Source organism: Ischnura elegans, chromosome 5 (genome assembly GCF_921293095.1).
Source record: "Ischnura elegans chromosome 5, ioIscEleg1.1, whole genome shotgun sequence".
NCBI lineage: Eukaryota > Metazoa > Arthropoda > Insecta > Odonata > Coenagrionidae > Ischnura > Ischnura elegans.
Genome location: NC_060250.1, coordinates 67,192,950 through 67,218,904, shown reverse-complemented (window position 1 = coordinate 67,218,904; position 25,955 = coordinate 67,192,950). Strand labels below are relative to the sequence as shown.

The window sequence follows — 25,955 nt, the reverse complement described above, 5'->3', positions numbered from 1 at the left end:
TAAACATTTAACAACTTCAATAAACTGTAATCGATCCAATACTTGATTTAAACGTTCATTAGTTTAAAATACAGAGCGAAGCAACGACGCAAAGGGGGCTGAAATTGAAAAAGGGTGGTAAAATTAATAAAGGCGTGTATCCACTCACGCAGGTGCCCGACACTTGGCGAAACTTTTTAAATATGGTTGGCAATAACTGAAGGGGAACGGTCTATTATAATTTACATTTGGCGTTGTCTATTTAAAGACAGGTCAACATGAAAAACCTATCTAAGGAACGACGTTCTTCAGTTCTCTTGGATAAATTTTAGAAATAGTACCTACATGGTGACGCTATTGCAATATTTCTATGGGGAAAAATTTGTATCCTCTATTTATACGATACATTTCCGTACATTCAATTTGGTTTCAGAGATATTGGACTGCGTTTGGCTGCGCTTACGTAACCCGCGATGTTAGGAAAGTTCGAGAAGAATTCTTTCTGACGCAAAATATAAAATCGAAGGAACAGAAAATAACTCTTTCCTTAGGAAATAGTTCCAAGTTAAAGAGCCATCACGGTAAGGTATTCTCTCATGGTAAATCAAAAGTACACATAAGAAATTATTCCATTATTTTTTTCTCGGAAAAGATAGAATAACGGCAAACTCCCTAAGTCGAAGCACTTCGACTCTTAACGGAAATAAGATTTTCGACGATATAAGAACAGATAAACGGTACTTGTATAATGGCTATTTTATATCAATAAATTCCCAAAAAGGTATGGGAATATGAATTAATGTGAATGTCTGTAATTAATATAAGTGCTAAAACTTGAAAGTAATTACGAAGCTTTCAAATCAAACAACTTGCGTGCACAAATAAAAGTACACAAATCGCTGCGTAAATATGGATACAAGGCTGAGTGCACGGACAGCTTTAACGTCCCAATTTTTACCCTAATAAAATATTATGAAGTAATTAATTTATTGATTTAAATATTCTAACGTTACAGGTAGGTTTCCATGGAGTTCTTAAGAATCTTTCTGGCATCCTCCCCTTCCTTTATGTACTTCCCTCTTCAATGTACAATAAGGGCTATTGACTTTTGTTTAGTATACAAATATGTCCCGGTATCATGAAGTTCAGATGGAAAAGTAGTTTTCCAAATACATAATTTACGGGATACCTTACTGGATAAGATATTGGGTATGGCCAGGGCCGGTTCTAGACATTTTTCTAGTGTAAGCGAACAACATTCCCTCAAAAATAACCTTAGAGGTAGTGGGGATTCTCTCTGGATGCATTTCAAAATAAACACCAATACTTAAAGAATAAGGGTGGAGATTTAAACATCATCGTGAACTTAAAACACAATAGCTGTTATATATTGAATGTGACATTTCTGGAGCCTAAAAACCAATTTTATACACATTGGACTGAGCGCTTAGGCGCCCTACGGGGCAGCGTGCTTTGCTTACCGCTTTAACCGGCCCTGGGTTTGGAGTACAACGGGTTGATTGGCCGCCGACAAAGGAAGTCAATAAAATCATTGATGCGGAGGCGAGCTACATAATTTTTTGGGAAGTTGTTTTGCACCAAGCAGTTTTTTCCTCTAAATCTAAGGATGTTCTGGGATTTAGGCAGGAGGTGTCCAGTCCTTGGCACGTTCAAACCTCCCAAGGTGAATATTTTAAAACAATACCCATAGATTACTACCGGAATAGATGGCCCCGATAAACGTGATGCCTGGCCGTGATAGGCCCGTCCAAAGCCAATACGAAAATCCGACGGTATCGCAATGGCGCTTGCGACTGTCGCGCGCTCATCCGGTCTCCCTCCCCACGACTTCCCGGTGCACTAATCGAATAAATCAAATAATTCGTCCCACAATGAGAGATTAAGGATTCAGAGCCAACGCTATCGAGGCGGTAGGGCTCATTTCCCAGAAGCCTCAACAACGCAGTACCATAATACAACGAACTGCGATGACGGACGAAAACATCCTACAAATTAAGCATTTTTTTAAATCTCCAACATAGTTACAATTGTCGTAGAGCCTTCCAAAGTTAAATGACTATTGAGTAAAGATTAGCTTAACATAAACAACCATCATCGGTAAAAATACTCGAATAAAAGAAACAGCCAGGCGATATATATAGTGGAATTCTGGATGACATCTCAATTTAATTAAGAAGAGAGATGGGACTTTTTTTCGCAAATTTATTTAATAATTTACGACGCGAGAGAACGCGTTTCGACCGTCAGGTCATTCTCAAGCACAATGTCATTGATGACCTGACGGTCGACACGTGTCGTATTTAACAAAAAACTTATGGAAAAATTCATGTGAATAAACTAAAATGGTAACCTTGGTAATTTCCTTCCTTAAAAAAAAAACAAATAATCATACAGACTACAGTAACAATGGACAAGGCAACAATGGACCGCAATGGCGTGGAAAACCTTCACGGACAGAAACAGCTATCGATTTTCGACTGATGATAAGCAATAAAATATAAATTGTCGATTAAGGGATAGCAAGAAATTAGTGGTTCACAAAAAATGAATTTTCACCACGGGAATGAAATTAATCAGAAATCCTGACAACCATGATTACTTGAGAAGAGACGAAATCGGATATAAAAATATATTAATACTGAATATTAATGGAATGATAGCAAATTCCTTTGAAAAAAAAAAAAAAAACTGCGCAGAATAGAGAAGGTATGCACACAGTAGTAAGGGCCCAAAACGGCACGTTAACAAAAGAGGTAAGAGACATTTAATTACTTCAATTAACTATCTTACTTAATAGTTTAGCAGATTGATTTCAAATCCGATTTTATTTATTAAAAACTTCAACACAAAAAATAAAATTGAACAAAATGCTCAAGATAGATGACGATTCGAATTCTTGGTGTTAAAATAAAATACTACTCAGGCCCGTACTTACGGTTTAAACATTCAAAAGGCAATGAAAAAGAATGCAAGATGCAGGATTAGGCATCCTATCAGACGCTCAAGTAAACCAGAAATGGCAAAACGCAGACGACCCAAGCAAAAGATACTTACTATCGACACGACCACCGTATCTCCATCTATCACAATATTGTAGTCCTAGGCAAACAATTAGTATTGGGGGCTAGAGCCATATGAACGGTAAAACAAAGGATTAAAAGTCGTAGAGCAATGCTTTGTCGACTACAGACTGGGAAATTAAACTAAAATTTCAAGAGGAAACTTACTCGGTGGTGGGTCAATGAACGGATAATGGGAAGCAAGCGCACTGACAGTGAATGGAAAAGCCGAAATTCTGATGATGAAGCACAACCAAGAGGATCACCCTCATGTTTTTTAATTAAAACAGAAATCTTTAGCCAAATTGAAGACATATACTGGGCTATTGACCCGAAGAATCAAAAAATCATCTTAAGTAATCCATGGATAAGGAATCGTAGAGATTTTAGCAAATTCGAAATTTAGGATGCATATATTCTGAGAAAATATTTTTCTGTGGTAAAAAAAATTAAGCAAACAAATTCAGTCGCTGTAAATCACTAATGTTACCAAAAATAAAATAATAACTCAAAGGTATCATAATGTGAACAAAAAATAAACAACTTAAACACCTACAACTTGGATATTTTTACATCAGCACAAAAGCCTACCAACAATCCATTAAATTTGACGCACCGAAAGACCGCGATATTCCACAGGTAATTTATCTCACAAGAATGAATGAGATGAGCAAATACAAACAATAGCCAACATTTATAGAAATATAAACTAGCACTTTTCAAATGTAGCAAAGGTAAAGTATGATAGGGCGACAAATGATAATTTCGAGCGATCATTTTATAAAAAAAAACTTTCTCAGTCAAGAAAAGAGTGGGAGAGGAGTTATAACCGTAAAATCGATGAAAAAGTAAAAACTCACCAAGCCGAACGGCTTCGTCGTATTTCTGCAGCGCCGACTCCACCTGGTTCCTACCGAACAGCTCGTTCCCTTCGTCCCTCAACTGGACCGCCTTCAAATCGGGCGCCCACCACTTCTCCACCAGAGACTTGATCAACACGTTTGTTTCCAGCGGCCCAGCCACGTTCAACCTGTGGCCGCACCTCACGCACGGCTTCCCGCTCTCCGCGGTCAAGCACTTCCTGCAGAACGTATGACCGCACGCGGCGGTCACCGGCTGGTAGAGCACACCCTCGCAGCACGGGCAGGCGAAACACCCGGGAGCCGACGCCAGACCTCCCGCGGCCACGGACCCGCGACCTCCCGGGGCAACGGCTCCTGCCTGGCCGCCGGAGAGGTGCCTCGGACCTCGGTGGGGAGGAGGAGCAGCGGTCGGCGGCGGCACTTGCTGTACCGCTACGGGCGAAGCGGCCGGTGGTGCCTGCCGCTTGGGTCCTGCTACGCACTCGAGGAGGGCGAGGGAAAGGTGTCGGAGTCTGTCAGGGGTTGGGACCGCGTCAGCCTTCCGGCAACAAAAGGCGTAGACCGCCATTGCCTCCCGTAGCTTCCCCGACCTCGCCAAAGAGTCGGCCAAGCCGAAATGAACGGTGACATTGCCGCCGTGGCAGCCGCGGACACCGCGTTCCTCCAGGTCTTGGAGCCTGAACGTCCGCTTGGCATATCCCTCACCCATGGTGTGCGAAAAAAGTCACAGAAGCGATGTAGTCACTGAACGCGTGGCGCGTCACGGGCGATGACTCACGTGGAGGGGTGATCCCACAGCCTATTGAGCTGAGACGGAGAAGGGAAAAATAATGTTACGGCCAGATGACGCGTAATCGTGCGGATAAAAATTGAAATGATGACGCTAAATAATAAGAATAACACGTTGATACAATAGGAATGTTAACACCGGCGTGCTTGAGGGACCAACGGTCGGAAAAAAATTATAACTAGTACGTATCGGAGAGCAGTGTTTATCTCTTTTGTCTCCACACCATTTATAACACCACACGCATTCACACGCTGGGTCCTACGTTCGAACGTAACGGGAATTCACGAACTGAGAGTAATTTCCTATGGCGGATTCGCTATTCCTTTGGCCACACACAACGGGATATGCACTGAATGCAATCACCACGACAGCACATGTTCGTGTTCAAGGTATTCATATTGGAAAACACGTCTGTGGCGATGATGCTCCACCCCTGGGCAACTGCACTTTGAGTATAACCACGCCGCCATACTCACAAGGTCGCAATAAAAAAAAACAGCCACACTAAGCACAATCACATGCAGCCGAAGTGGGGGAGACCGCTGAGAGAGGGAGCATTCGGTATATCCACTTTAAGGCGGCAACGATTCGCAAACGTATAGGCGGGAATCACGTCAACCACACGACACCGCTCCCACAGCTCCTTTCGTCTGCCAGAGCAACACATCTGACAGCTGAGAAGCGCTTACTGCCCAGCGTATTACATAAAGGTCATGTGACCTCGACGCTCGGGTGCCATTGGATCGTTTCAACGCTGGCTAAAAGGCGCGATCGGCTGGCTGGCCGATGCCAGAGCCACTCGCGGTGAGTAGTGGAAACAGCTTTGAAGGCAGGAGAAAAAAAGAGCGCTGGTTTCAAACTACCGCCCAGCTACGCGTACTCGTCTCAATCCATAATGATATGAATGTTTTACTTTTACTATGGCATTTAGACGTTTATATTTAAAAATTACGTAACATAAGATGTCAATTAACAGTGCATAGAGACGATAATTCCCTGAGAAGGAAATTCCGATTATTTCTATGGAATCCTTTTTGCCACCAAATGTCCATAAACAGTGTATGCATGATTTAATGCTAGAAAATTTATGAATAATTTATTCTTGTTTAATTATTTAAATTGATAAATAAATATGAACGGTATTTAGTCACAATCAACAAAATAATCCAATTCGTTGCAAAAAAGCCAAATTTTGCTAAAATTCTAATCCCCATCATTTAAATTAATGTACAGTTGAATTCTTTTTCTTTTCGTTTTATTACTGTAAAAAAACATTTCAATAAATTTTTATGCCCTTGTCTATCGAATTTATGTACTCATATTCATATGGAGGAAAATAAATATTCCGAAACGTTGGCAAAAATTTGCATTTAAATTCTTCAAGACCTACTACACTCTAAAGCACTAATCATCGTTAAATATTGAGTTTAAGAGACATAAAGAAACTCGATAAATAGCTATGTGCAGAAATAACACTGATATGTGATCACGCCGTTAAAACCCGAAACCTGACAAAGCATTTTGCTTCCTTCCAAAATTCATCACCATATTTTTTTGGAGCAACATGTAAACAATTGCTCAGCTGAACTATTATCTACGTGATTAATGTAAAGAAATATACACACTTATATATGATAGAATTAATTTGACTGAAAGAAAAAAATGATTAAACGAATATAATTTATACTTTTGTCTACTGAAAATGGCAATACTATTTTTACCAGGTAAAACAAACATCTCGAGTTCAGAAACATCTCTAGCAATCGTAAAAGAAACTTGAATTTATAATAAGCTGATTTAGATTCAGTCTATCAACACTGCAATCAAAAACGCAGTTTTTTGTCAAAACGGGTCAAAAGTTCAAAATTACATAATCTCAAAGTGAAATGTTCGCCGCAATGTAAATAAATTAACATGGAATAACGAATGTATTTCTTTCATTTACAAATTTTAGCAAGTTATGCGAATTCATGCCTAAGGAAACGACTTTTTAAAGACCAAGAAGTTTCTTTAAGTACTGGGTTTTATTTATTATATTTTTATTTTTACTTTTATTTTAACGGTCTTTATTTTAACTGTTAAATCTACACCAGGGAACTTACCTCTAAATTCGAAAAAAAACGGAATAAAGTCTTCCCAATAAATAGTTATCTAAATCCATTTAGACTGAAAACTAGACATAACCTATTATGTAAATACCAGAGTACTTTATTTTTAAACGAAGTTAGCAACATCATACGAATGCCAACATACTGCGGTAGATCAGATCATGTAAAATAAAATAAGAGAGAGAGATTGCAGAATAAATTTATTCCGAATTTCGTTCTTTGCGCAATGGATAAAAGACTACAACGTCAGTGTTAGGACTTACTTAGAAGTTGACTAGTAGTGTAACCTACTAAATATGTTTTCCTTAGTACATATTTATGAATTTTCCTAGTATTTCTAACGGCATGTTTTTCATGCTCTAGCTTCACAGGCAGATTGCCTTCAGAAGTATTTGGTAATTTTGGCCTTTGCATGGATGTGGAAGTATAATTTTTAGCATACGTGACATTTTTATGACCGCGCAGTGTGCATGTGGGAATCCTCTTGCATGCTGCATGCTGGTTACAGATCACACCCTGCCAAACACCCAGGAGGTGGTTCACAGGATATTATGCAAATGTAGATACGTCCACCCGAAAAAAGCTAGAGACCTTATGATTTCCAACACCTAAGTAATTTTCGCAAATATTTATATATATGAATCTTCACTCTCAAGATAAATAATTTCAATCGCAGCCATCACGAAGAATGTTCAACTAATTGTGACCATGCTTGAAGCGTAGACAATGGCATCGGTATCAGTTACTTTGGTCAATTCAGCATTAAAAAACGAGGACCAAGCGTTGCATTGAAAAATCAGAACGCCTTGGGAGCTACAGCCAAGAAGTGTACCTACTGAGATTTCCAGCGCCATGAAAGCATTCAACCTAAAAATTCAAGCACGATAATAAGCCTAAACCAATTACGACAACCACAGCTCTCCGACGTCTCCGCCCTCAATTCCAAGAAAATTCCGTCGCTCACTAAGGAGAAATGTCAAAGCAGAGGAAGGGATGATTGAGATTCCAGAGACGACCATCCGCCAACGTTAGCCATGTGCATTGACAAAGAAAATAGTAATTTTTCTTAAAGATTCCCGAAAATTAGCTTGAAATAAGTGACTATCGTTTTTTTTCAGTATTTCGATTCCTGAGTATCGATAAGAATTACATGAACCCCATTACTACGGTACGTACAAAGTTTTATTTGTCACCTACATACAAATATTGAAGTCCTTCGAACAAGGATACACCCAAGCCATACATTGAATATTTACAATAGCGAGGTAAATATGCGTTTTAAAAATATGCCTGTTTTACACTCTACCAATCAAAAAGCACAATTTAAAAATATTTTTTCCTCTTTAACTTTAGCAAATAAGAAAATTTTCAAACCATTTAAGTATTATGCCCGAATTTCCATTTCATCTTAGAGTTAATGCTTTATATATCAAGTGATACAGCACCGCAAACATCAATTTGAACCACCATAAAGATACGTCCTAAAAGACTTCCATTAGATAAAAATTATTTGTGAGCACCATTCACTCAACGCTCAATTATTCCTAAATGTAAATATTCCTTAATGTTCCGATAAATATTCATTGAGTTATAACCGATGCGTTGCGACGAATGAACATTAAGGCGAACGCGAAGCGTTTTTGTACATGAGGTAGATCATTAAAAGAATTTAATTTGCTTATTTTAAAATATATTCATAGCAGCATTGCACCAAACAATTTTCCGCCATCCATTAATAACTATTTCTATAGATCCTTTTTTAATTTCCGGAAGAAGAACTAGCCAGTAAGTGCAGCCTTTGAAAAAGTTTAAAGAGGCCTTGAATTAAAAAAAAATGCTGGTAGGCATTTTTTTGGTCCTTGAATCTAAAACCAGTTAAGACTGAAGGAAAACTATTCAAGGAGACAATGCATCAAACGATATATGTGCAGATCCCCAATGAGAAATCTTTTAAAAACAAATCAAAGAACATCAACTAATAAAGTTCAAATGTACGCAGCTATAAGTCTTGACGAGGTCTAGTTCCACAAATGAAAGTACAGACAAAAGAAACTCATATGAAATACGAATTTTATGTCCCAAAACATGACATAATGACATCAACAGTCTCCATGAGCAAAACTGAAAGGAAGCGTCCCAAGTAGAGGTGATAGGGGAAAGCGTGATTAAACTGATCTGCAAGATAAGTAGATTATAACCTTCCAGAAAAAGACGTCAATTATTTTCGTTCGAACAAAGGATTTAAGGAATGAGCAAGCTTGTTTGCTTACGCTAATGCTCACGAATTGCTCATGCCATGATGAAGCAAAATGGTTTTCCGTCATCTGTCTAAAAAGAAGTACTAATGGTTTAAGTAACACAAACACTCCAGTCGATATTGCTTTTATATCGCTCTAGTTTCGATTAAAGAAAATTTTTTTCAGTGATAATTAGCATTAACTCAACAAAGCAGACGAAAATTGTGTGAATCTGTAAATCTTCCGTTTAGCATATAAATTTTACAGAGAAAAAAAGTTTCGATAATACCAGTATTGGTACAAATACCTTATTAGATTTGCCCTCGGTAAAACGTTTCAGTATCTCTTCCTTTTTACATTCCGAACCAATATTCAGCACTCCATTACATTCAGGAAAGAGTTAGAAGCCTTTATTTTAACAGTTTCCCAACCTCTTGTAAACCATTCACCCAATAGACGTCATTGCTCATGTCCGTGGCAATTTAGAGTGTTTCCCAAATAGATATTCATAGCGGCCAAACCCCTCAGCCGGGGATTTTGTCACCAATATGGCAATATACGGGAATTAACTCTGGACAATTAGTTTCACGGTACATCCAAAAAAATACAAATATGCTGATAATTCTCAAAAATGAAGATGATAAATTAGCATTTAATGAAATGATTTCGGCCTACGGCAGTGAACAGAAAAACATGCAAAGATTTCTCCAGTACATACCATCCTTTCGTTTTACTGCTTCAGCATTCCAACGTGAATGACATCTCAGGTGAAACACTCCGTGAATTTTATCTTCATACTATTCAATTTAGGAAAAATTTGACGCTGAAGTTGTTTCGGGTTTCCCATCGGGTGAGGTTCTCCATCTCTGCACCCGTTTCGACGGCCGTGTCGTCCAACGTCATCAGGGCTTGACGTTGGACGACACGGCCATCGAAACGTCGGCAGAGATGGAGAACCTCACCCGATGGGAAACCCGAAACAACTTCAGCATCATCATACGCCGGGAAAACCTCAGATTTTTCTTAGGAAAAAATTGCCCTAATATATTTCATTAGTGGTAATCAATTAATGGGTACGATCTCGAAGTGCCGAAATGAGGATCGATATTTCCCGCTTTCCAAAGCTATGGGCAGGTGTACTGCAGAGTGAGCCCAATGTATTGAAGATAAAACTGCAATATAAGTAAGACCACACCACATCTACATGGGAACGCGTGCAAATGTAGTACTGCGTGAAATTGAGCTCTGCACAGCGACATATTTGCGGGGTAAGTTCCACCGATTCAGGCGTGATATAGTGGAACTTCGGCGCACTTAAATAAAAGGTAATAGCACTTTTTCACAATTAATTAATGCGTACCACGCGTTTCGGCTCACAGATCCATCTGGTTCAAGACACCACAGTATATGAGGACATAACGTCACATTTACAGGTGGAGGTTGGAGACGGCTAAAGAGTGGATAAAGTAGGAATTTGACCATTTGTTTTCGGGAAGGAAATCTTGAGGAGAGGAGAGTGGGTGGCTAATTTTTGTTCATTCATGAGCACATTCGTATCGATTTGTGCGATTTCAAATTGCTCTAAAATTTCTAGCCTTATACCCTTATTATTTCAATATTTGCTGAGGAAAAACTTAGTCTCTGTCAAAAATCAAATAGTATCTAGAAAGGCAAATTCAGGGTTGAAAAAAAAGTGTAAACTCTCAGCAATAAAAAAGTAAACACAGTAAACAGAGAAAATGATTGTTAAACTTATCCATTCGCAAAACTCCCTTGACCTCGTCAGTAGAGTGGTTTCCAAGTACACTATATTATCGCGGGGTTCCATAACAACAGCAATATGTTAAAAACAAGACCTTGGACAAGAAAAAATACTTACTGAAGGAGGTTAATGCTATTTAATAACAGGGAATAAATAGGAATCAATCAGAAGGATATGGACTAGTGGCATTAGGCATCAAAAGCTCTGTCAACATCCATTAGTTAAGTGGAACTCTCTAAAAGCTACATTTATTTGCACTTTTTCTTGCGTGAAAGCTCGCCCGTGGAATATTGTACGTACCTCGTAAAATGTAAAAGAGCGTGAAGGATAGCGGTAATGCATGCCAGAAAGGAAGATAACAACTAAGTCTATTCAGACAAGTTAACCTGCGATTTCGAAATAATATTTTTGGACAAAATTTACTACAAGAAACCTGGGAGGGGATTGGAAAAACTCAAGGAGACAGGCTGCTTCATAATACTAGAGAATAATTTCCAGCGTAACGTCTCTGTATATATGAAGTTCACTATCTTCCTATTCAACATGCATCAAAACGAATGGACGACATCTATGTTCTTCGAGGGGGTTATTATAGGTCATCAACAGCTATCGATAACGTTAATTTTTATTTCATAGAAGGATATATGAGAACTTCATTTATCTCGACTATTGCGAAATGTCCCAATGACGTCACATTCAACTCATGGTCGCACAGAATACGGGAGAACATCTTACGTAGCTAACCTCACTCTAAAAAATTAATCTTCTTGGGTTGTTCATGACGTCTACACCCTGAAAATTCCGACCTTCTGGAAAGGTCAGAAAACTAATCCGTTGAAACAGATCTAGTTGAATAAGAGAAAATCCTTAACATGAATAAGTTCAATTCCGAGAGCCTATCAGAAGAAAGCAGAGCTTTCATAGACTAAATGTTATCATTACATAAGTTTAAATTGTGAATCTGTTATATTGAAGTCGAGAACTTCAATCTCACAGAACAAATTTCTTTTCACTATGAATAGGACGCTCAGTGTAAAATGGATAGGTGCTTCAATTGATTTAAGTTTTAAAGTTAGACTTGCAATTCTTAATTTTCATCTCTGGGGTATTAGAGGAGGCTCGTTAGAAAATATACATTCGTCGTAAAATGCAACCGTGCAGGAGAATGGAATCTACCAAGCACTTTATGAATATCCTAATTCACCATAGTTGCTGTTGCCAGTTTCCTAGTACGCGCACATGCAACAACAATAAAGGCACCGTGGAAACAGATCTTGGGAATCAATTCCCACCTTTCTTCTCTGCACCCTGTTGTAGAGAGGAAATCCTACCTTCTTTCAAAAATTCTTCTTATTCACACTAACTTAAGTCCAGGCTGACGGGCAATTTCATACACTTTCTAAAGACATTTGATTCTTAAACACTTTTTGTTCTTCTCTTGGGTACCTCAATTTGTTACTCACCTTTGAGTCTCTCGTATTTCTGAACCTACTTCTGATCACAGGTTATTATTTAGCATTATTTTTGTTTCAATTTTAATATTAAACTTTCAATAGATACTAATTTAGTCTCCTACAATTTGATAAGGAAAGTCTATAAAGAGGAAAAAATAATGATAAAATATTATGATTTTCGCCACAGCGATTTCTATAAAAAATAAAAAAATAATATGTTTCAATGATCTATCATCACTAATCTATTGAAAGAATAACGAGGAAATAATAAAAATAAAATATTATGAAATTCGCAACAGCGAATTCCATAGAAAATTAAAATAATTTTTTTATTGATTTATGTTTACTAATTGATTGAATTATTCGTAAATCCTTTTCAAATCAATACTACTAAGTTTCCTTCTTCACACAAACAACTTTCTACACTGCCAACAGTACACTTGCGCCATTGTTTTAAATTTTCCCTTAAAATGGCTGGTTGGGGTGATTTTGAATCACCGGTACAGCCAATGCTTCGCGCCTCCGGCGCGGATATGCAGTGATATTCGCCAAGTTCATGACTCTTGTAACACGTGCCTCGGATGTCTCGTGCATTGCGCGCGGCGAACGGGGCTGGGAGATATAGAAAGGCGAGAGGTGATTTGTCCGATTTCGTTTTATCTTAATGTAGACCCGCACATGACACTGATCGATCGTCTATGAAACAATCATAGTTCTAGACGCCTATTCGGTACGAATCAACGCCCTAAAAAGTGAAGATATCTAATAGGTGAGACATATAATCTGCTAAGGTGGAAGGGCGCTATAATAACAATACCGCCTCTGCATTAAATCGATAGGACAGCAGTTTAACTTTCCGAAAAGCAGAAAAGGCGCCGTTTTCTTCTATAAGCTGCTGAAGGTGATTGGAATACTAGTGGATACGTTTCTAAGCAGCTGGATTAAAACCAACAACTGCAAGATTTGGAACACACAGATCAAAAACCATCACACCAAAGAGTTAATCCTGCAGAAACAACGCCAACATTAAACAATTGATGAAATAATAAAAATCTTGCTTGAAAGTCAATCATATCCTGTTGAGGCAAATGTTCACATTTCACCAACACAAACAAACGTCCAATTGAAAATCACATGGCTTACGGCCAACTTTAGAAATCGATTGCTTGGATGCGAAATCAACGTCAGCAGACGGAATAACGGGAAAATTAGTGGGGAGATGATTGAGTGACACAGGCAAAATATAACAGCAGGAATCATTGAATGACAATAAATTGAGTTCCTCATTTTGGGTCACCACACGACTAATAGCTCAGTACGTTACAACACAGAATTTTAAGCAGCGATGTCTAACTTGGAAGAATTACGTCGATCAAATGGATTGACCGAGTAAGTAATGAGGAAGTCCTAAGAAGAGTGCGAGAGAAGAGGAGTCTCATGAAAATCTTAGCAAGAGGAACGGAAAAAACTTATGGGCCACATCTAGAGACGTGATGACCTGATGGAGACTATCGTCGAGGGACAAGAATGGAAGAGGAAGACCTCTAACAAAATATATGGAACAGGTAAAGAAGGATGTGAAAGAGAAGAAATACGTAGGTGTGAAAAGATTACCTGATATGAGAATTGAGTGGAGAGCTGCGCCAAACCAATGTTGACCAGAGACGATGATCCACGTTGGAATGAACGGCGGCAATGAATTCACGAATTCAAGAATATTTCACACTTGCAAACTTAATATACTCATTAGGCATTCAAAATGTCCTCCTAAGTCAACATCACACATTAGCCACGCAGGATGATATAAAAAATGGCAAAAAAGTCAACTTGAATTCCACGTGGTTTGCTGAAACAAAATACCTCTTCCGTCTATCTATTCTCCATCTTCCTCTATTTATCTAGATCGTAATTGTTTTAACTGCGACTTCCTATGATTAGAAAGGAAATATATTGACTGATTCAACACCAGATTTGGAGAGCTGTATTGAAAATTTATGATCTCGCAACGACTTTTTCGAAAGTTCATGTTGACAGTTCCACTGAAAATACAAAATACTTCTTGGATTGGTATCGGCCATGATGGTCAGCACCAACCGACGGCCTCCGACACTGATTTCGACTAATTTTAATCGAACACAAACAGGGGAGGATTAATCTTCAATTTGGGGGGGGGGGGTCATGACATGGGTCCGAAGAGTATGAATCCCCCCTGAAAGAGGGGCGTTTTCCCGAGTAAAATATTTTAAAAATGCCCATTTTTTTTAGCCTAAAATTTCATTATTATTCTTAACAACAGATGAAACTAAACAATTTTAGACATTTAAGAAGTGAAATACATAATTGATAAGAAATAAATAGCCTAGAAAAAACTATTTACCATATAAAATTTCAAAAGTTGATAAAATTTGGCGGGTTTATGACCCCTATGGCACTCCTTAAATCCGCCATTTAATACAACAACCAGCAAGGGCGTCTCCGACTTCACTGTCACGGGAAAAAACATACAAGGAAAGTTTATGAAGTAAACTGAAAAGTCGTAAAAAGTGCGAAAAATGCATGAGCATAACACTAAATTATTCTGCTTTGCCATGAATACGCTGCGCCGTAAGCTCATGGCAGTGTCCACAGCGCCGAGAAATTTTAGAAAACAACTAAATTACTTCATTTAATTAATTATTAACGGTAATCCAATTCGGGTTGTCTTTAAGTTTTTTTCTGCCCAGAAATATTTAGTCTTTAAGGCTAAACAGTAATTCAATATATAATCAAATTTCAAGCACCAAAATTACTTAATTTTTAACATATGGAGTCGTTTCATGCTTGAAGTAGTGGAAATGGAAATGTGTGGTGATATCTACAATAGCATGTAAACAACAATTTGTAATTTCCACTCTTTCATATATAAATCCACGAACGACCATGGTTTCAACACTCGTGTCATTTTCAACATAAATATGCAGTAATAAAAAGCAATGGAAACGGGTTCCCTGGGCGGGCCCGCGAGGGTCCTGAGGGCCGGGAACCCAGACCGAGACTTCTACGCCAGTGCGTCTCAGAAGGGAAAGGAATGAGTAAGGAAATAGGATAGGAGACGCACCCGCGATGAGAGCCCGACGACGCCTCCAGGGGTAGGATAAGATAGGAAGGCAGGGGATAAAAACAAACCCGCGCTACCATGGGGACAACGGGTCCACGATTTGTGAAACCATTATTTGATTCGCCAAAGAAATTGGAGGATTATTCTATAATAAGAAGACTAATCCAACAGGTTTTTAATGGTTTTAAATATTTTTCTTGCTTTCAAGACAAGTATTATTCCTATACCTGAATCTGCAATTCCAAATGTGATGCAAAAATCATTTAAAAAAATAAAATAAATAAATCTTTAGCTGCTCTCAATGCAAAAAAAAAATGATACGATTTACTTTAAATAAATTTGTAAAATAATTGTTTCACAATCTTTCCCTTTTTTCACAACAATCACTTACACTGACAACGACACACATGCGCCAATTAATTACATTCTTTTGTAAACTGGCTGGTTGTGGTGAGTTTTGTTCTCACCGGTACAGCAAATTATACGCCCCTTCGGCGCTAACAAGTGATGTGTCGTCGATCATTTCGTTGGATAGTAACAAAAAGCAACGAGGAAACGAGACTCTAGGGCGGGCTCGCGGGGTTACACTCCCGGGGTAGGGTCTGTAAGCGCTAGCTTTTCACCTCTGCACCACAGAAGGGGTAGGAAAAGGTAGGAAAAAGGAGGGAGGCGCCGCCGCGATAGGAGCCCGACGACGCCTCCTGAGATAGGTTAGGATTGGAAGGATTGGGAAGAGAGATCCCGCACCGTCACAGAGGCGGGCGGGTCCTGCTACTAGCGAAACCATAATTTAATGTTTCTACAGAAAGGAAAAAATTCCCTACGAGGAAGGAAATTTCTACGATTTTCCGTAGATAGTAGGTACCAAAAGAAAGATGATTCTGATCTGACAATTCGAAATATTTCAAAATTCATATCATAAAAACACAGTACAAAATAAACTAACGCATTTTTAGAAATTTTCGATAGCGCCGTGCAATTATCAGTGAAAAATCTATAATACTCCTTGAAAATGACATAGAGTGCCATGACCATCATCATTGGTGGAGTTATATATTTTATATGTATATTAAATTGTGGAAATTACCATTTGTTGTTTATATTTTATCATGGACTTAATATTTTGCCACACACGATTCTTAACAATGTACGTGTAAGATGGCAGGAAGGGATAGATTGGCTGCGGAGATCAGAAGAGGACAGCGGAGTTGAATTGAGGAAGCATTAGAATGAAACGTCACGTTGAAGAGCGAGATGAGTGGAAGATTTCTGAGAAAGAGCGAAAAAGTAAGGTCAAGACAAGATCTTGGACGAGGAAAGGTTACACAGACCACGAGAGGATTCTACTGGAGATCCGATGCAAGATGCATAAGTACAAACAACGGAAACGTATTGGCGAATTGATTCAATGAAAACGATGCGCAAAGAATACACATTGAATATTCCAGCAAAACATTAGTTTCGTATCCATTGGATACAGTGAGCACCCCAGGCCAGCCCGAGTTCATATCTGAAGATAATCTCGCACCGGACGTCGTATTATCTGGCACGAGAATGGCGCGAGACAGAACCGCGTGCCATCCTTCATGCCAAGAGATGTCGATTAACAAGAATTTGGTAGTTTATGTTGATGGTGAAAATGAGGTATATCTATGATAAAATATAGACAACAAATGGTAGTTTCCACGCTTTCATACATAACGCCACTAACGGCCATGGCTTCGACACTATATGTAATTTTCAAATAATAAATAGGCAGAAATAAAAAGCTGCAATAATTCAAAATTCATACAATATAAAGGCCATATAGATAGAATTTATTAACGCATAGTTAGAAATTTTCGATAACGCCGAGTAATCCTCAGTGGAATATCTTAAAAAATATCTTTCAAACAGTAAATATTCGATGGCGGCAGCGTCCGTTTGTACTATATGCGGCGTGCACTGGCGCCCACGCCTAATGCTTCAATGGCGCGAATTAATTGCTTATCATTATAAGTCAACAATCTTAAGAATGGTCTGACGCAGTTCTCAATTCCGCTCTCCTATCCGCTAGGGTTTTCATAGTGACCCAGAAGATAGGCCATCTAAATAACACAATATGGCTGTGAAGTTGCTGTGACTTGGCGACGGGAGGCCTCCAACAATTATGCCTCCCATCACCTCAAAGAGGGCAGCAGTTCTTATTTTTATCAGTGAAGTTTATCTGTACAGTCTACCCCAGTGGTCAGTGGAGCCACGCTCATTTCACTGCAGGCGTGGTAATATTTACTTTAATGTTTTTGATATTGCGATGTGGAAGGTAAGGGGAAACCGTCACATAATTGTCCCGAGGAGTCACAGCTTCTACAGCTGTTTAAACATCAGATATAATGGAATTGATCGCTAACGGTAAAAATTTGAATTCAAAGAATTAATAAGTATTTTCGTATGAAGATTTTCACAGCTTCTTTTATCAATGCTGGTGGTTGTTCTCGGGTATTGCTGCGTAGGTAACATGTCTTTGCTGGCCCATTCTCTTGATAACGCTCCCAGTAGGAGGAGTGAAACGTTGAGTGAAAATGTTACCTACGCCGCAATACCCGAGAACCAGCATTAATTAATAAGTACAGAACTAATATTATGCACATCGACTATGAATTCTAGTACCCAGAACATCCTGAGAGAATTACGTAATTAATTCAAGCAGACTCAGCGTCAGGACCGAGGCGTAGACTAGTTTTTCGCGTCGGTAGTGCAACGGTCTATTTTATAGTGCAGCAAAAATGTAGATTAGGATGCTACGAGAGGACAGGATATTTGCACGTGGATAGTGCGAAGGATTTTTTTCTGAGAAAATTACGAGCCAAATGGGAAGGTAGACCAGGGTGGCATTAAATGAATGCGATAGGTAAAAATAGAAGAAAAAAAAACGCGGAACGAAGGTAATAATAGAAGAAGCCTGTATCATATATTGTTTTCATTTCATTGTAACACTTCCAATAGAATTGTGGCTGGTGGCTAATAGGTAAATGTGAGAGCTGATAGCATCCATAACTATTAAATTTACATATTACAACTATGCGCGCATAACATAAGGTACAATTCAAAGAATTAACCTCTATTAGAAAATAATGGTAAATAAAGCGATGCCATCTCCAATTGTGGATGAGCTTTAAATTTTCAACTTAAACGAATACTCGGTAAAAATCGTACGCGTTAGCTAATAAAGCATCAGATCAAGATGATGGTCTCCAGTTTAACTGAACGGATGAATAGTTTTAGAATCACTATTGATGGCAATCGGCAAATGGAAGCAGCCTCTCAGGTATTCGTATTAATAACCACACGGTCAATATCTCCGCCTATCAATCTTCCTATGGCCTGGCATACGTCCCATCACTAATCGTCCCATTCATAAACTCTATTCACTTCCATAAGCTTTCCCCTTTTAACATTCACCACCATGGATGCACCTCAGCATCCCCCACCCATTGATTTTGGAACTCTACGGATCAGAAACATGGAAATGAAAACCCGGAAAAGCTGACCAGAAAAGACTTTATGCCTTGTAGACCTGGTGCTGAAAACTGAATGGATGAATAAATTGAGAAAACGAAAAGTACCGAAGAATTGGAGGAGAAAGGCAACGATGCCTTAACAACCTTACGCCAGAAAAGGACACGGTGGATAGACTACGTCGTGAGACCCATACATCACGTGAGGAATATAAGGAGGGGATAAATTGAAGAAACATTCCCACGAGGATTACCTAGAGTTATGAGGGAGTGAGAAGCCAAGAGATACACATGATTTTTTTTCAAACAGTTATTTACAGAAATTAGGCAAAGAAAACAAACGATATCAACTATATCAACCAGATATGTAGCAGTGAATTTGATTTTCCACTCGATATCAGCACAGAACAAAGACGCTCGTATCCCTTAGCACCATGTTTTTGTATATTTCTTCTATCAATTTATGCTCACAGTTCTTTAAAAAAAAAGATCAATTGTATACCTTGGCTTTTCACCCTTTCCTGTGTACTTGGGAAGATAGAGAAGACTAGAGGAAGATGAACATCCAGGAACTGAAGAAACTGTCTTGGTAAAGGGAGAATTGGATGGATGCAGAATGCAATACCTTGAATGAATAAACACTTTGAAAAGCGTTTGGCTCCTTATCACGTCCTTTAACAGTTTCACCACCTCACCCTATAAACTTCATTTCTTTCCGTTCTATCTTCCACATTCCTAACACCCATAACTCGAATGTATGGAGCCTATTCACAGTCACCGTGCTCAAATTCCACATTTTTACGTGGTGAACCAAGAAAGTTCATGCAAGATTTTTCGCCATCTTTTCCAAGCGCTCTTGCCCAAGATTGTCGTCAACAACGTCGTCATGCTATTAAACTCCTTAACCAATCATATTTTCAAAACCACGTTTCTATCTCTGTATCAGCTTCCTCCAACGTGCTAATCACGTCATTAAATTGCTGTCTCAGCTCATTTTTGTGACAGTAGGCCTTTTATTATATCTTAATAGCTCAATTGTTTAAGGCAGATAAAATAACACCTAATAGCAAATATGGAGTGGCCTTTGATACAGAAATCTGATGATAATATTGGAAAAGCCCCCAAGCATCTAAAAAACGCAAACGAAAAAGGTATTTACACCATACGACAATTTTCACACTCCTGTCTCATAAAAATAATAGATTATACTCAAAATTTTCAACGCACGCCACCAAAGATCAATCACAAGTACTAAGTAGCTTTCCGTGGATGAATGATTTCGTGCCTGTCAATGTTTCGATGTGGTGAGAAAGCTTAAGTTAGCTACATTTAGTCCTTCCACATCAAATAAGGTATTGCAACGAAACCTACTGAGGTTTGAAGAAACTTATTAAAGGGAAATCGCGGAGACATCTGCATTATGTTAACAGAAACCCTTTAAAAAACTCTGCTTTGCCCCTGTGGCACTATGCTGTACATATACTCTTGCTTCATCGTTCTCATTCAAATAAAATTACTTTTGAAATATGTACGCTTTAAAGTGGTAATTTAGAAAAAATATTTGATAGTTTTAAATAGAATGAATTAATCCCTATTAACATTAGGAGGCAAAAGTTTCCAGGCTCATTCTCGTGGTACCAAATGGGGTACAATAAACATAGTAACAGAGTAATAAACAGGGTATAACAGAGCTTCCGTGTCAGGATTGAAGAAATTGAACGGCGTGACGGCGTGGCATGCGAAATTTCCGTAGGCGAGCGCGGCAGTGGGCTCGGGACCCAGCCATTAAAAACTCACAGTCAGATATAAAGAAAAATAGCAGCGTTGGCTTCTGCGCATGCGACTCAGATTGAAAAGGAAATATACAAGATCACGTAAGCCCCTAACTATCCTCCTTGGACCTTCCCGTGTCTGAGGAATTCGCTGATTGGCATTCGTTTCCATGCTCTTTATTGCAATTGATGGTATTGCCTTCTTTAAAGTTAGCACTCGCGGATATGAAGTGGTATCAAGATTTCAACTTTTATAAGTAATCAATTGACTAACTATCTCTAGTATCAATGACAACATAAAAGTAGTAGACTTCAATGCTGGCCATAGTTTTTGGGTACACGGCAACCACCTTGAAGGGACGTACTACTCCCGCTCAGACAGCATTTTTCGCTACAAATTACTCGTTAAAAACTTACGCATCATTTCCAATTACCAAAGTAAATGGAATTGACATTACAATCACATCTGAGATGCAAGAAATTATTGACAAATATCATACTCTTTATGTCCTCAAAATTTCAGAATGAAAAAGTAAATTCTAAATGAGTAATTCGTCACCGGAAAAAATACATAATACAACCGATCAAGAGAGAGCGATGTGCCTTCTCAGGAGCGCCTACTACCTCGGCGGAAAGCGCCACGTGTAAAAAGTGATTTCTGCGATCAGTCTTCTAATTTTGTGAACGAATTCCAACATAAATAGACAGTAATAAAAAGCATACATACAAAATAATACAAAATTCATATTCTGAAAATACTTATATAGATATGCATATTTCGATATTTTTTTTATAAAATCGGTCGTTCATCAGAGAAAAATCTTAAAAATCAGTAAGAATTTTCAATAATGTAGCATTCAATTTTTAAATATAAAGCACTGTATTAAATTTTTCTTACAGCTTGAAATCAAGATATTCGTTATCGCTTGAAGTTAAAAGTCGAGTACAATAGACGGAAAGTTGAGACATCCACTTAGCGATTGCGCTTAAAATTGAAATTGATTGCGAAATTCCACTCTTACAACACTAAAAAGTCAAAAATATTATCCCAATACGAAAATAAAATGTTTTATAAAGTGCCACGTTTTGTTAAAACTAAGAAAATAACGGCACCTTCAATTAATGATAATTTTAAATATGATTGAGGAGAAAGTTAAAATAAGTTTTAAAAGAACATTTAAACATCAAAAACGAGAACCGCGCACCGTAATTTTCGTTTTTGGTACTTGAAATGTTCTTCCAAACCTCATTTCAACATTCTCACCAATCATATTTGAAATTTTCAATGATTTAAGTGGCCGTAGGCCGTTATCGTGGTTTTTCATAAAAAATATTTTCTTATTGCGATATTATTGCAAAATATATCTACGCTGAAAACCTGGGGGGAAAACGATAATTTTAAATCAATTATTCCCTGTGATGGCGGCAACAAAATCGCCTCTACCTTGAAATATCCTGGTTATTTTAGTGCACAAAGTCAGGGTTGAGTAACGAAATGGGATAGGTATCGTGATCACCAGCAGCGGAAATTTTCACTGAGTGAGACTCCTTTAGGCGCTCTGTTTATATTCAACTCTTGAGGATTTCTCACGATAGTGGTCTCGCCGAAGGCACGTCTCATAGGCTGTAACGGTCATTCCAAAATTCGCCCCAACCAGCAGGTTCACAAAACATATTAACAAAACGGAGCATGTGTACCGTTGATAGACTACATAATGACATGAATCAGTGAAAAAGGAAACTTAAAATTGATTAATTTTGCACAAATTAGAAACATTTTTACGCATTGAAATTATTATTTTTAATTCTTTTTTTAATATTTTTTAACCAAACTGGTTGCTTTTTGTTTTTGATTTTTTTCCAAAGCATTATAATTCGCTGCTGCAAGTTTGAATTAACTTTTAAATATTTTTGAATTTACACATACATATTTTTTGAAAATTAAAAGTAATACATTTCTAAATAATAACATATGATTAGAAGAAGGTGAAGATAAACGAAATACCCATATAAGAATGCATGTTTAGGCAGTGTAAAATTGTTTTTTTAAGTGTCTCAAAGAAATGTTTTCATAAATGCCTTCATCCTGAACGATTAAACAGATTATAAAGTATGAAGAAGTAATAGTTAATGTACAAGGAATGATTTTTTTCAGTGATATTGCGTTAGGATTATAGATGGGATGAGATGCCCGGGAACCACGAAATTAGCTTTCGATTCTAATTACTGGAGGATGAATGTACAAAGGAAGGTTGAGGGCTCTTGAGCTTGAGCGAGTGGGTGGGTACCTATGTCCTTCCTACTGCCGTCGTCGCGCGTTGACAATCGTCCGCCTCCGCCGCGGCCTCTCCTCTGGAGCTCCTGTGCGGCGGTTTTTGCGGCAAGGGAGTCTACGGCCAGTCTCCGTGTCTCAAGAGTCGCCTCCCTCTTTCCTCTCGGACGCAATACAGCGTCCGCTCGGGATATACTACCTCGGCAAATGCGGCCTCCCCGCCGCGCATTCCTTACAGCCAGGGCGCGGGCGGGCGGGCGGGGGTTCGCGCAGCATGACCATATTGTATGCCGGAGTGCAGCGTGCTGCGCTCACCACCAAGGTCAGCACGGCTCGACGCACGCCGCAAGCACCTATCTCCCCCTGCGCCCCCTTGTACCTGTTCTCCTCCACTTGCCTATCGTCCGACCGACGAGGAAGGTACGTGCCTGAGACGCCTTCCACTCGCCGCCGCAGACCACCGCGATTCAACGACCCAGGAGCACATGTCATTACGTATTCCTCCGTTCTTAGTAGCGGCGTCGGCTGTCCGACATGTGGGGGACTCTGCAGACGGCGGCGCGGCGCCCTTTCTCCCAGCGCGAAGCTATTCTCTGGCATCTGAGAGCACGTTAGGGACTTCGCAAGGGTTCGTCATCTTTGGTGGCGGCTTCAATGAACAATATCCAAGATAAAATATAAACTACACAAGGTAATTGCCACACTTTAACAGAAAACTCCACTACCGACCATGATCTCGACATTCTACACCTTGAAAATGATATAGGATGCCGAAACCATGGTTGGTAGTGGAGTTTTTTTTTATTAAAGCGTGGAAATTACCATTTGTACATTATATTTTATCATTAATATATCGCATTCTCACCAATTCAAGCCTGAAAAGAATTCATTCGTTCAATGAATAAACTCCATTCCACAATTCGTCACTACTCATTGTCAGCGCTGATTTAAGATTACGCATTACTCCTGCTCAACCGGCATCATTTAGAATTATCTACGGCAAGTCTACCATACAATTCACCTCTGAGAGTTAAAAATGAAAAAATTATCCGCGGGCGACTAAGCAATACCGTGATATTCCGCCAAAAAATGAAAAAAGCAAGAATTTATAAATGTAGCAAGTGAGCATTTTGGATGAAAGCAGAGATCCGTCGGTATAAAGCCCACTTGTACCCAATATTTTTGAAAACCCGAGGGATTTCTCAAAGAGTGCTCCTTGACTGGGCATCAGGAAGTCTTGGAAAAGTACCGCAAAAGCATCACCAATGAGGGAAGACTCGGACAATATTACACTCCGATACTCTGAATGACAAAATTATTTGGAAAGATTACAATAAAGGTAAATAATACCTTCACATGAGCACATGTTACGTGTATAGTCCACAGACCTTAATGAAACAAGCTACTGATTATGTCTTTTATGCTGAAAATTATCATTCAACTTGAGGAAAAATTAGACCTTATTTTATTGTATATATGACTACCTACTACTCCATAATATAATGAACTAGGTAACCTTTACATGAATAAATATTCAAATGAACCACGTGAGTGGTGCTCTGATAAATATTACTAAAAAACTGTATTTTTCACAAAAGCAATAGAGAATAAACGAATTTGTTGAAATTTATTAAAAGAAACGCCAAATACCCAGTAAGATTTGAATAGATACAGTGTGATGTCGAAGAAATCAAGATTGCTCATGAGATATCAGGAGAAGATTGGCAGTGGAAATCAATATTTCAGAGGCCAATAATACTCGTAAGAGCAACTTGGGAATACTGAGATTTATAATTCGTACTTCTACTGGATCAATTTACTATGGAAACTTATGAGACCAGGTAAAGAGTTCTCGGGATCGCCACCGGGTCAGGAACTCCATATCTGCCAACGTTTCGATGTCCGACTCGGTCATCGTCCTCAGGGCTGTGAATGACGCAGAGCGCAGATGAGTAACTATCGAGAAACTAATCAGCACAAATATCTTCTACAAACTGCTCTGCCTTAAGCTCATTATGTCAAAAGTTATTTGCCTCGAACGTTAATAGTGAGATCAATTTTAATAAAACGGCATAAAAAATATAGAGAGTTTAAAAAGGAACTTGAATACTTTGTCGGTAGTTTCGGACATAGGACTTAAGCACACCAATGTGTTAGGTTACAACCACAAATCTCACCATTCGATGAACTTAATCCAAAATGTGGAAATCTTATCAAGTAAAAACACGGTGCACGAAGGAGCTAAAAACAGGAGAAAAGATGACAACCACAAAGAATGAATTATTCTCCAAAACTTATACGATTTTCCCCGAATATCATATGTGGAATGAAAAATTGTGAACCGAAAAAAAGATTCACTACAAGACTAATTTCATTAAAATTAACCGAACAACCAATAGCCTGAGAGCAGGAAGTGTACACTGATCAGTGAGATGACGCATAAGAAAGACTCGAGAGGGATGGGACCACAACGCCATACCCTAATAAGCAAAGAAGAAAATAATACCGGGCGGATTTCTTCATTCTTAAGCTCAATATGACTCTTATCTTCGATTGCTATACGCAACATGCTGTCAGTCAGTGGCAGATCTATGGAGAAAGGGGGTTAAGGGGACTAGAGCCCCCCCCCCCCTTGGGTATCCAAATTACACTAGATGGAATGTTAATTATTTTCCAACCCCCACTACTGCTGGAATTTTAACCCCCACTTAGCCCCCCCATTGTCACTCTCCTGGATCCACCAATGCTGTCAGTGACCTTGTGTCCGATATTTTCCTTCGCCGTGCAATCAAAGTAAACAAGATTTCTTCCGCTCATTATGAAATTGGCTTCTCCAACTTGTAACCACAGAGAAAGAGGTACATATATTCTATTGAATATTAATAAGCATTGTATCATAGATCATGTTTCCGCTAAGCATGTAAACCGACTGGCAACCATGAAGTTATGAAACCATGTTTGACAAAGGAACGTCATTACTAACATCGAAAACCTGCAATGCATCGTACAAATGACTCCAATAACATAGCTAAGGAAATTCAGGA

At 38.7% G+C, this 25,955-nt stretch overlaps 1 protein-coding gene across 1 annotated transcript in view; it reads right to left on the bottom strand.

Moving 5' to 3' along the window:
• LOC124159016 (LON peptidase N-terminal domain and RING finger protein 3) overlaps positions 1–5,387 on the bottom strand; it is a 226,070-nt gene extending 220,683 nt beyond the window's left edge. Inside the window, exon 1 of the mRNA XM_046534500.1 lies at positions 3,920–5,387. Within this exon, the coding sequence (XP_046390456.1) occupies positions 3,920–4,631 (712 nt within the window). The 5' untranslated portion in view covers positions 4,632–5,387. The remainder of the gene's footprint in view (positions 1–3,919) is intronic.
• Positions 5,388–25,955: the final 20,568 nt, after the last annotated feature.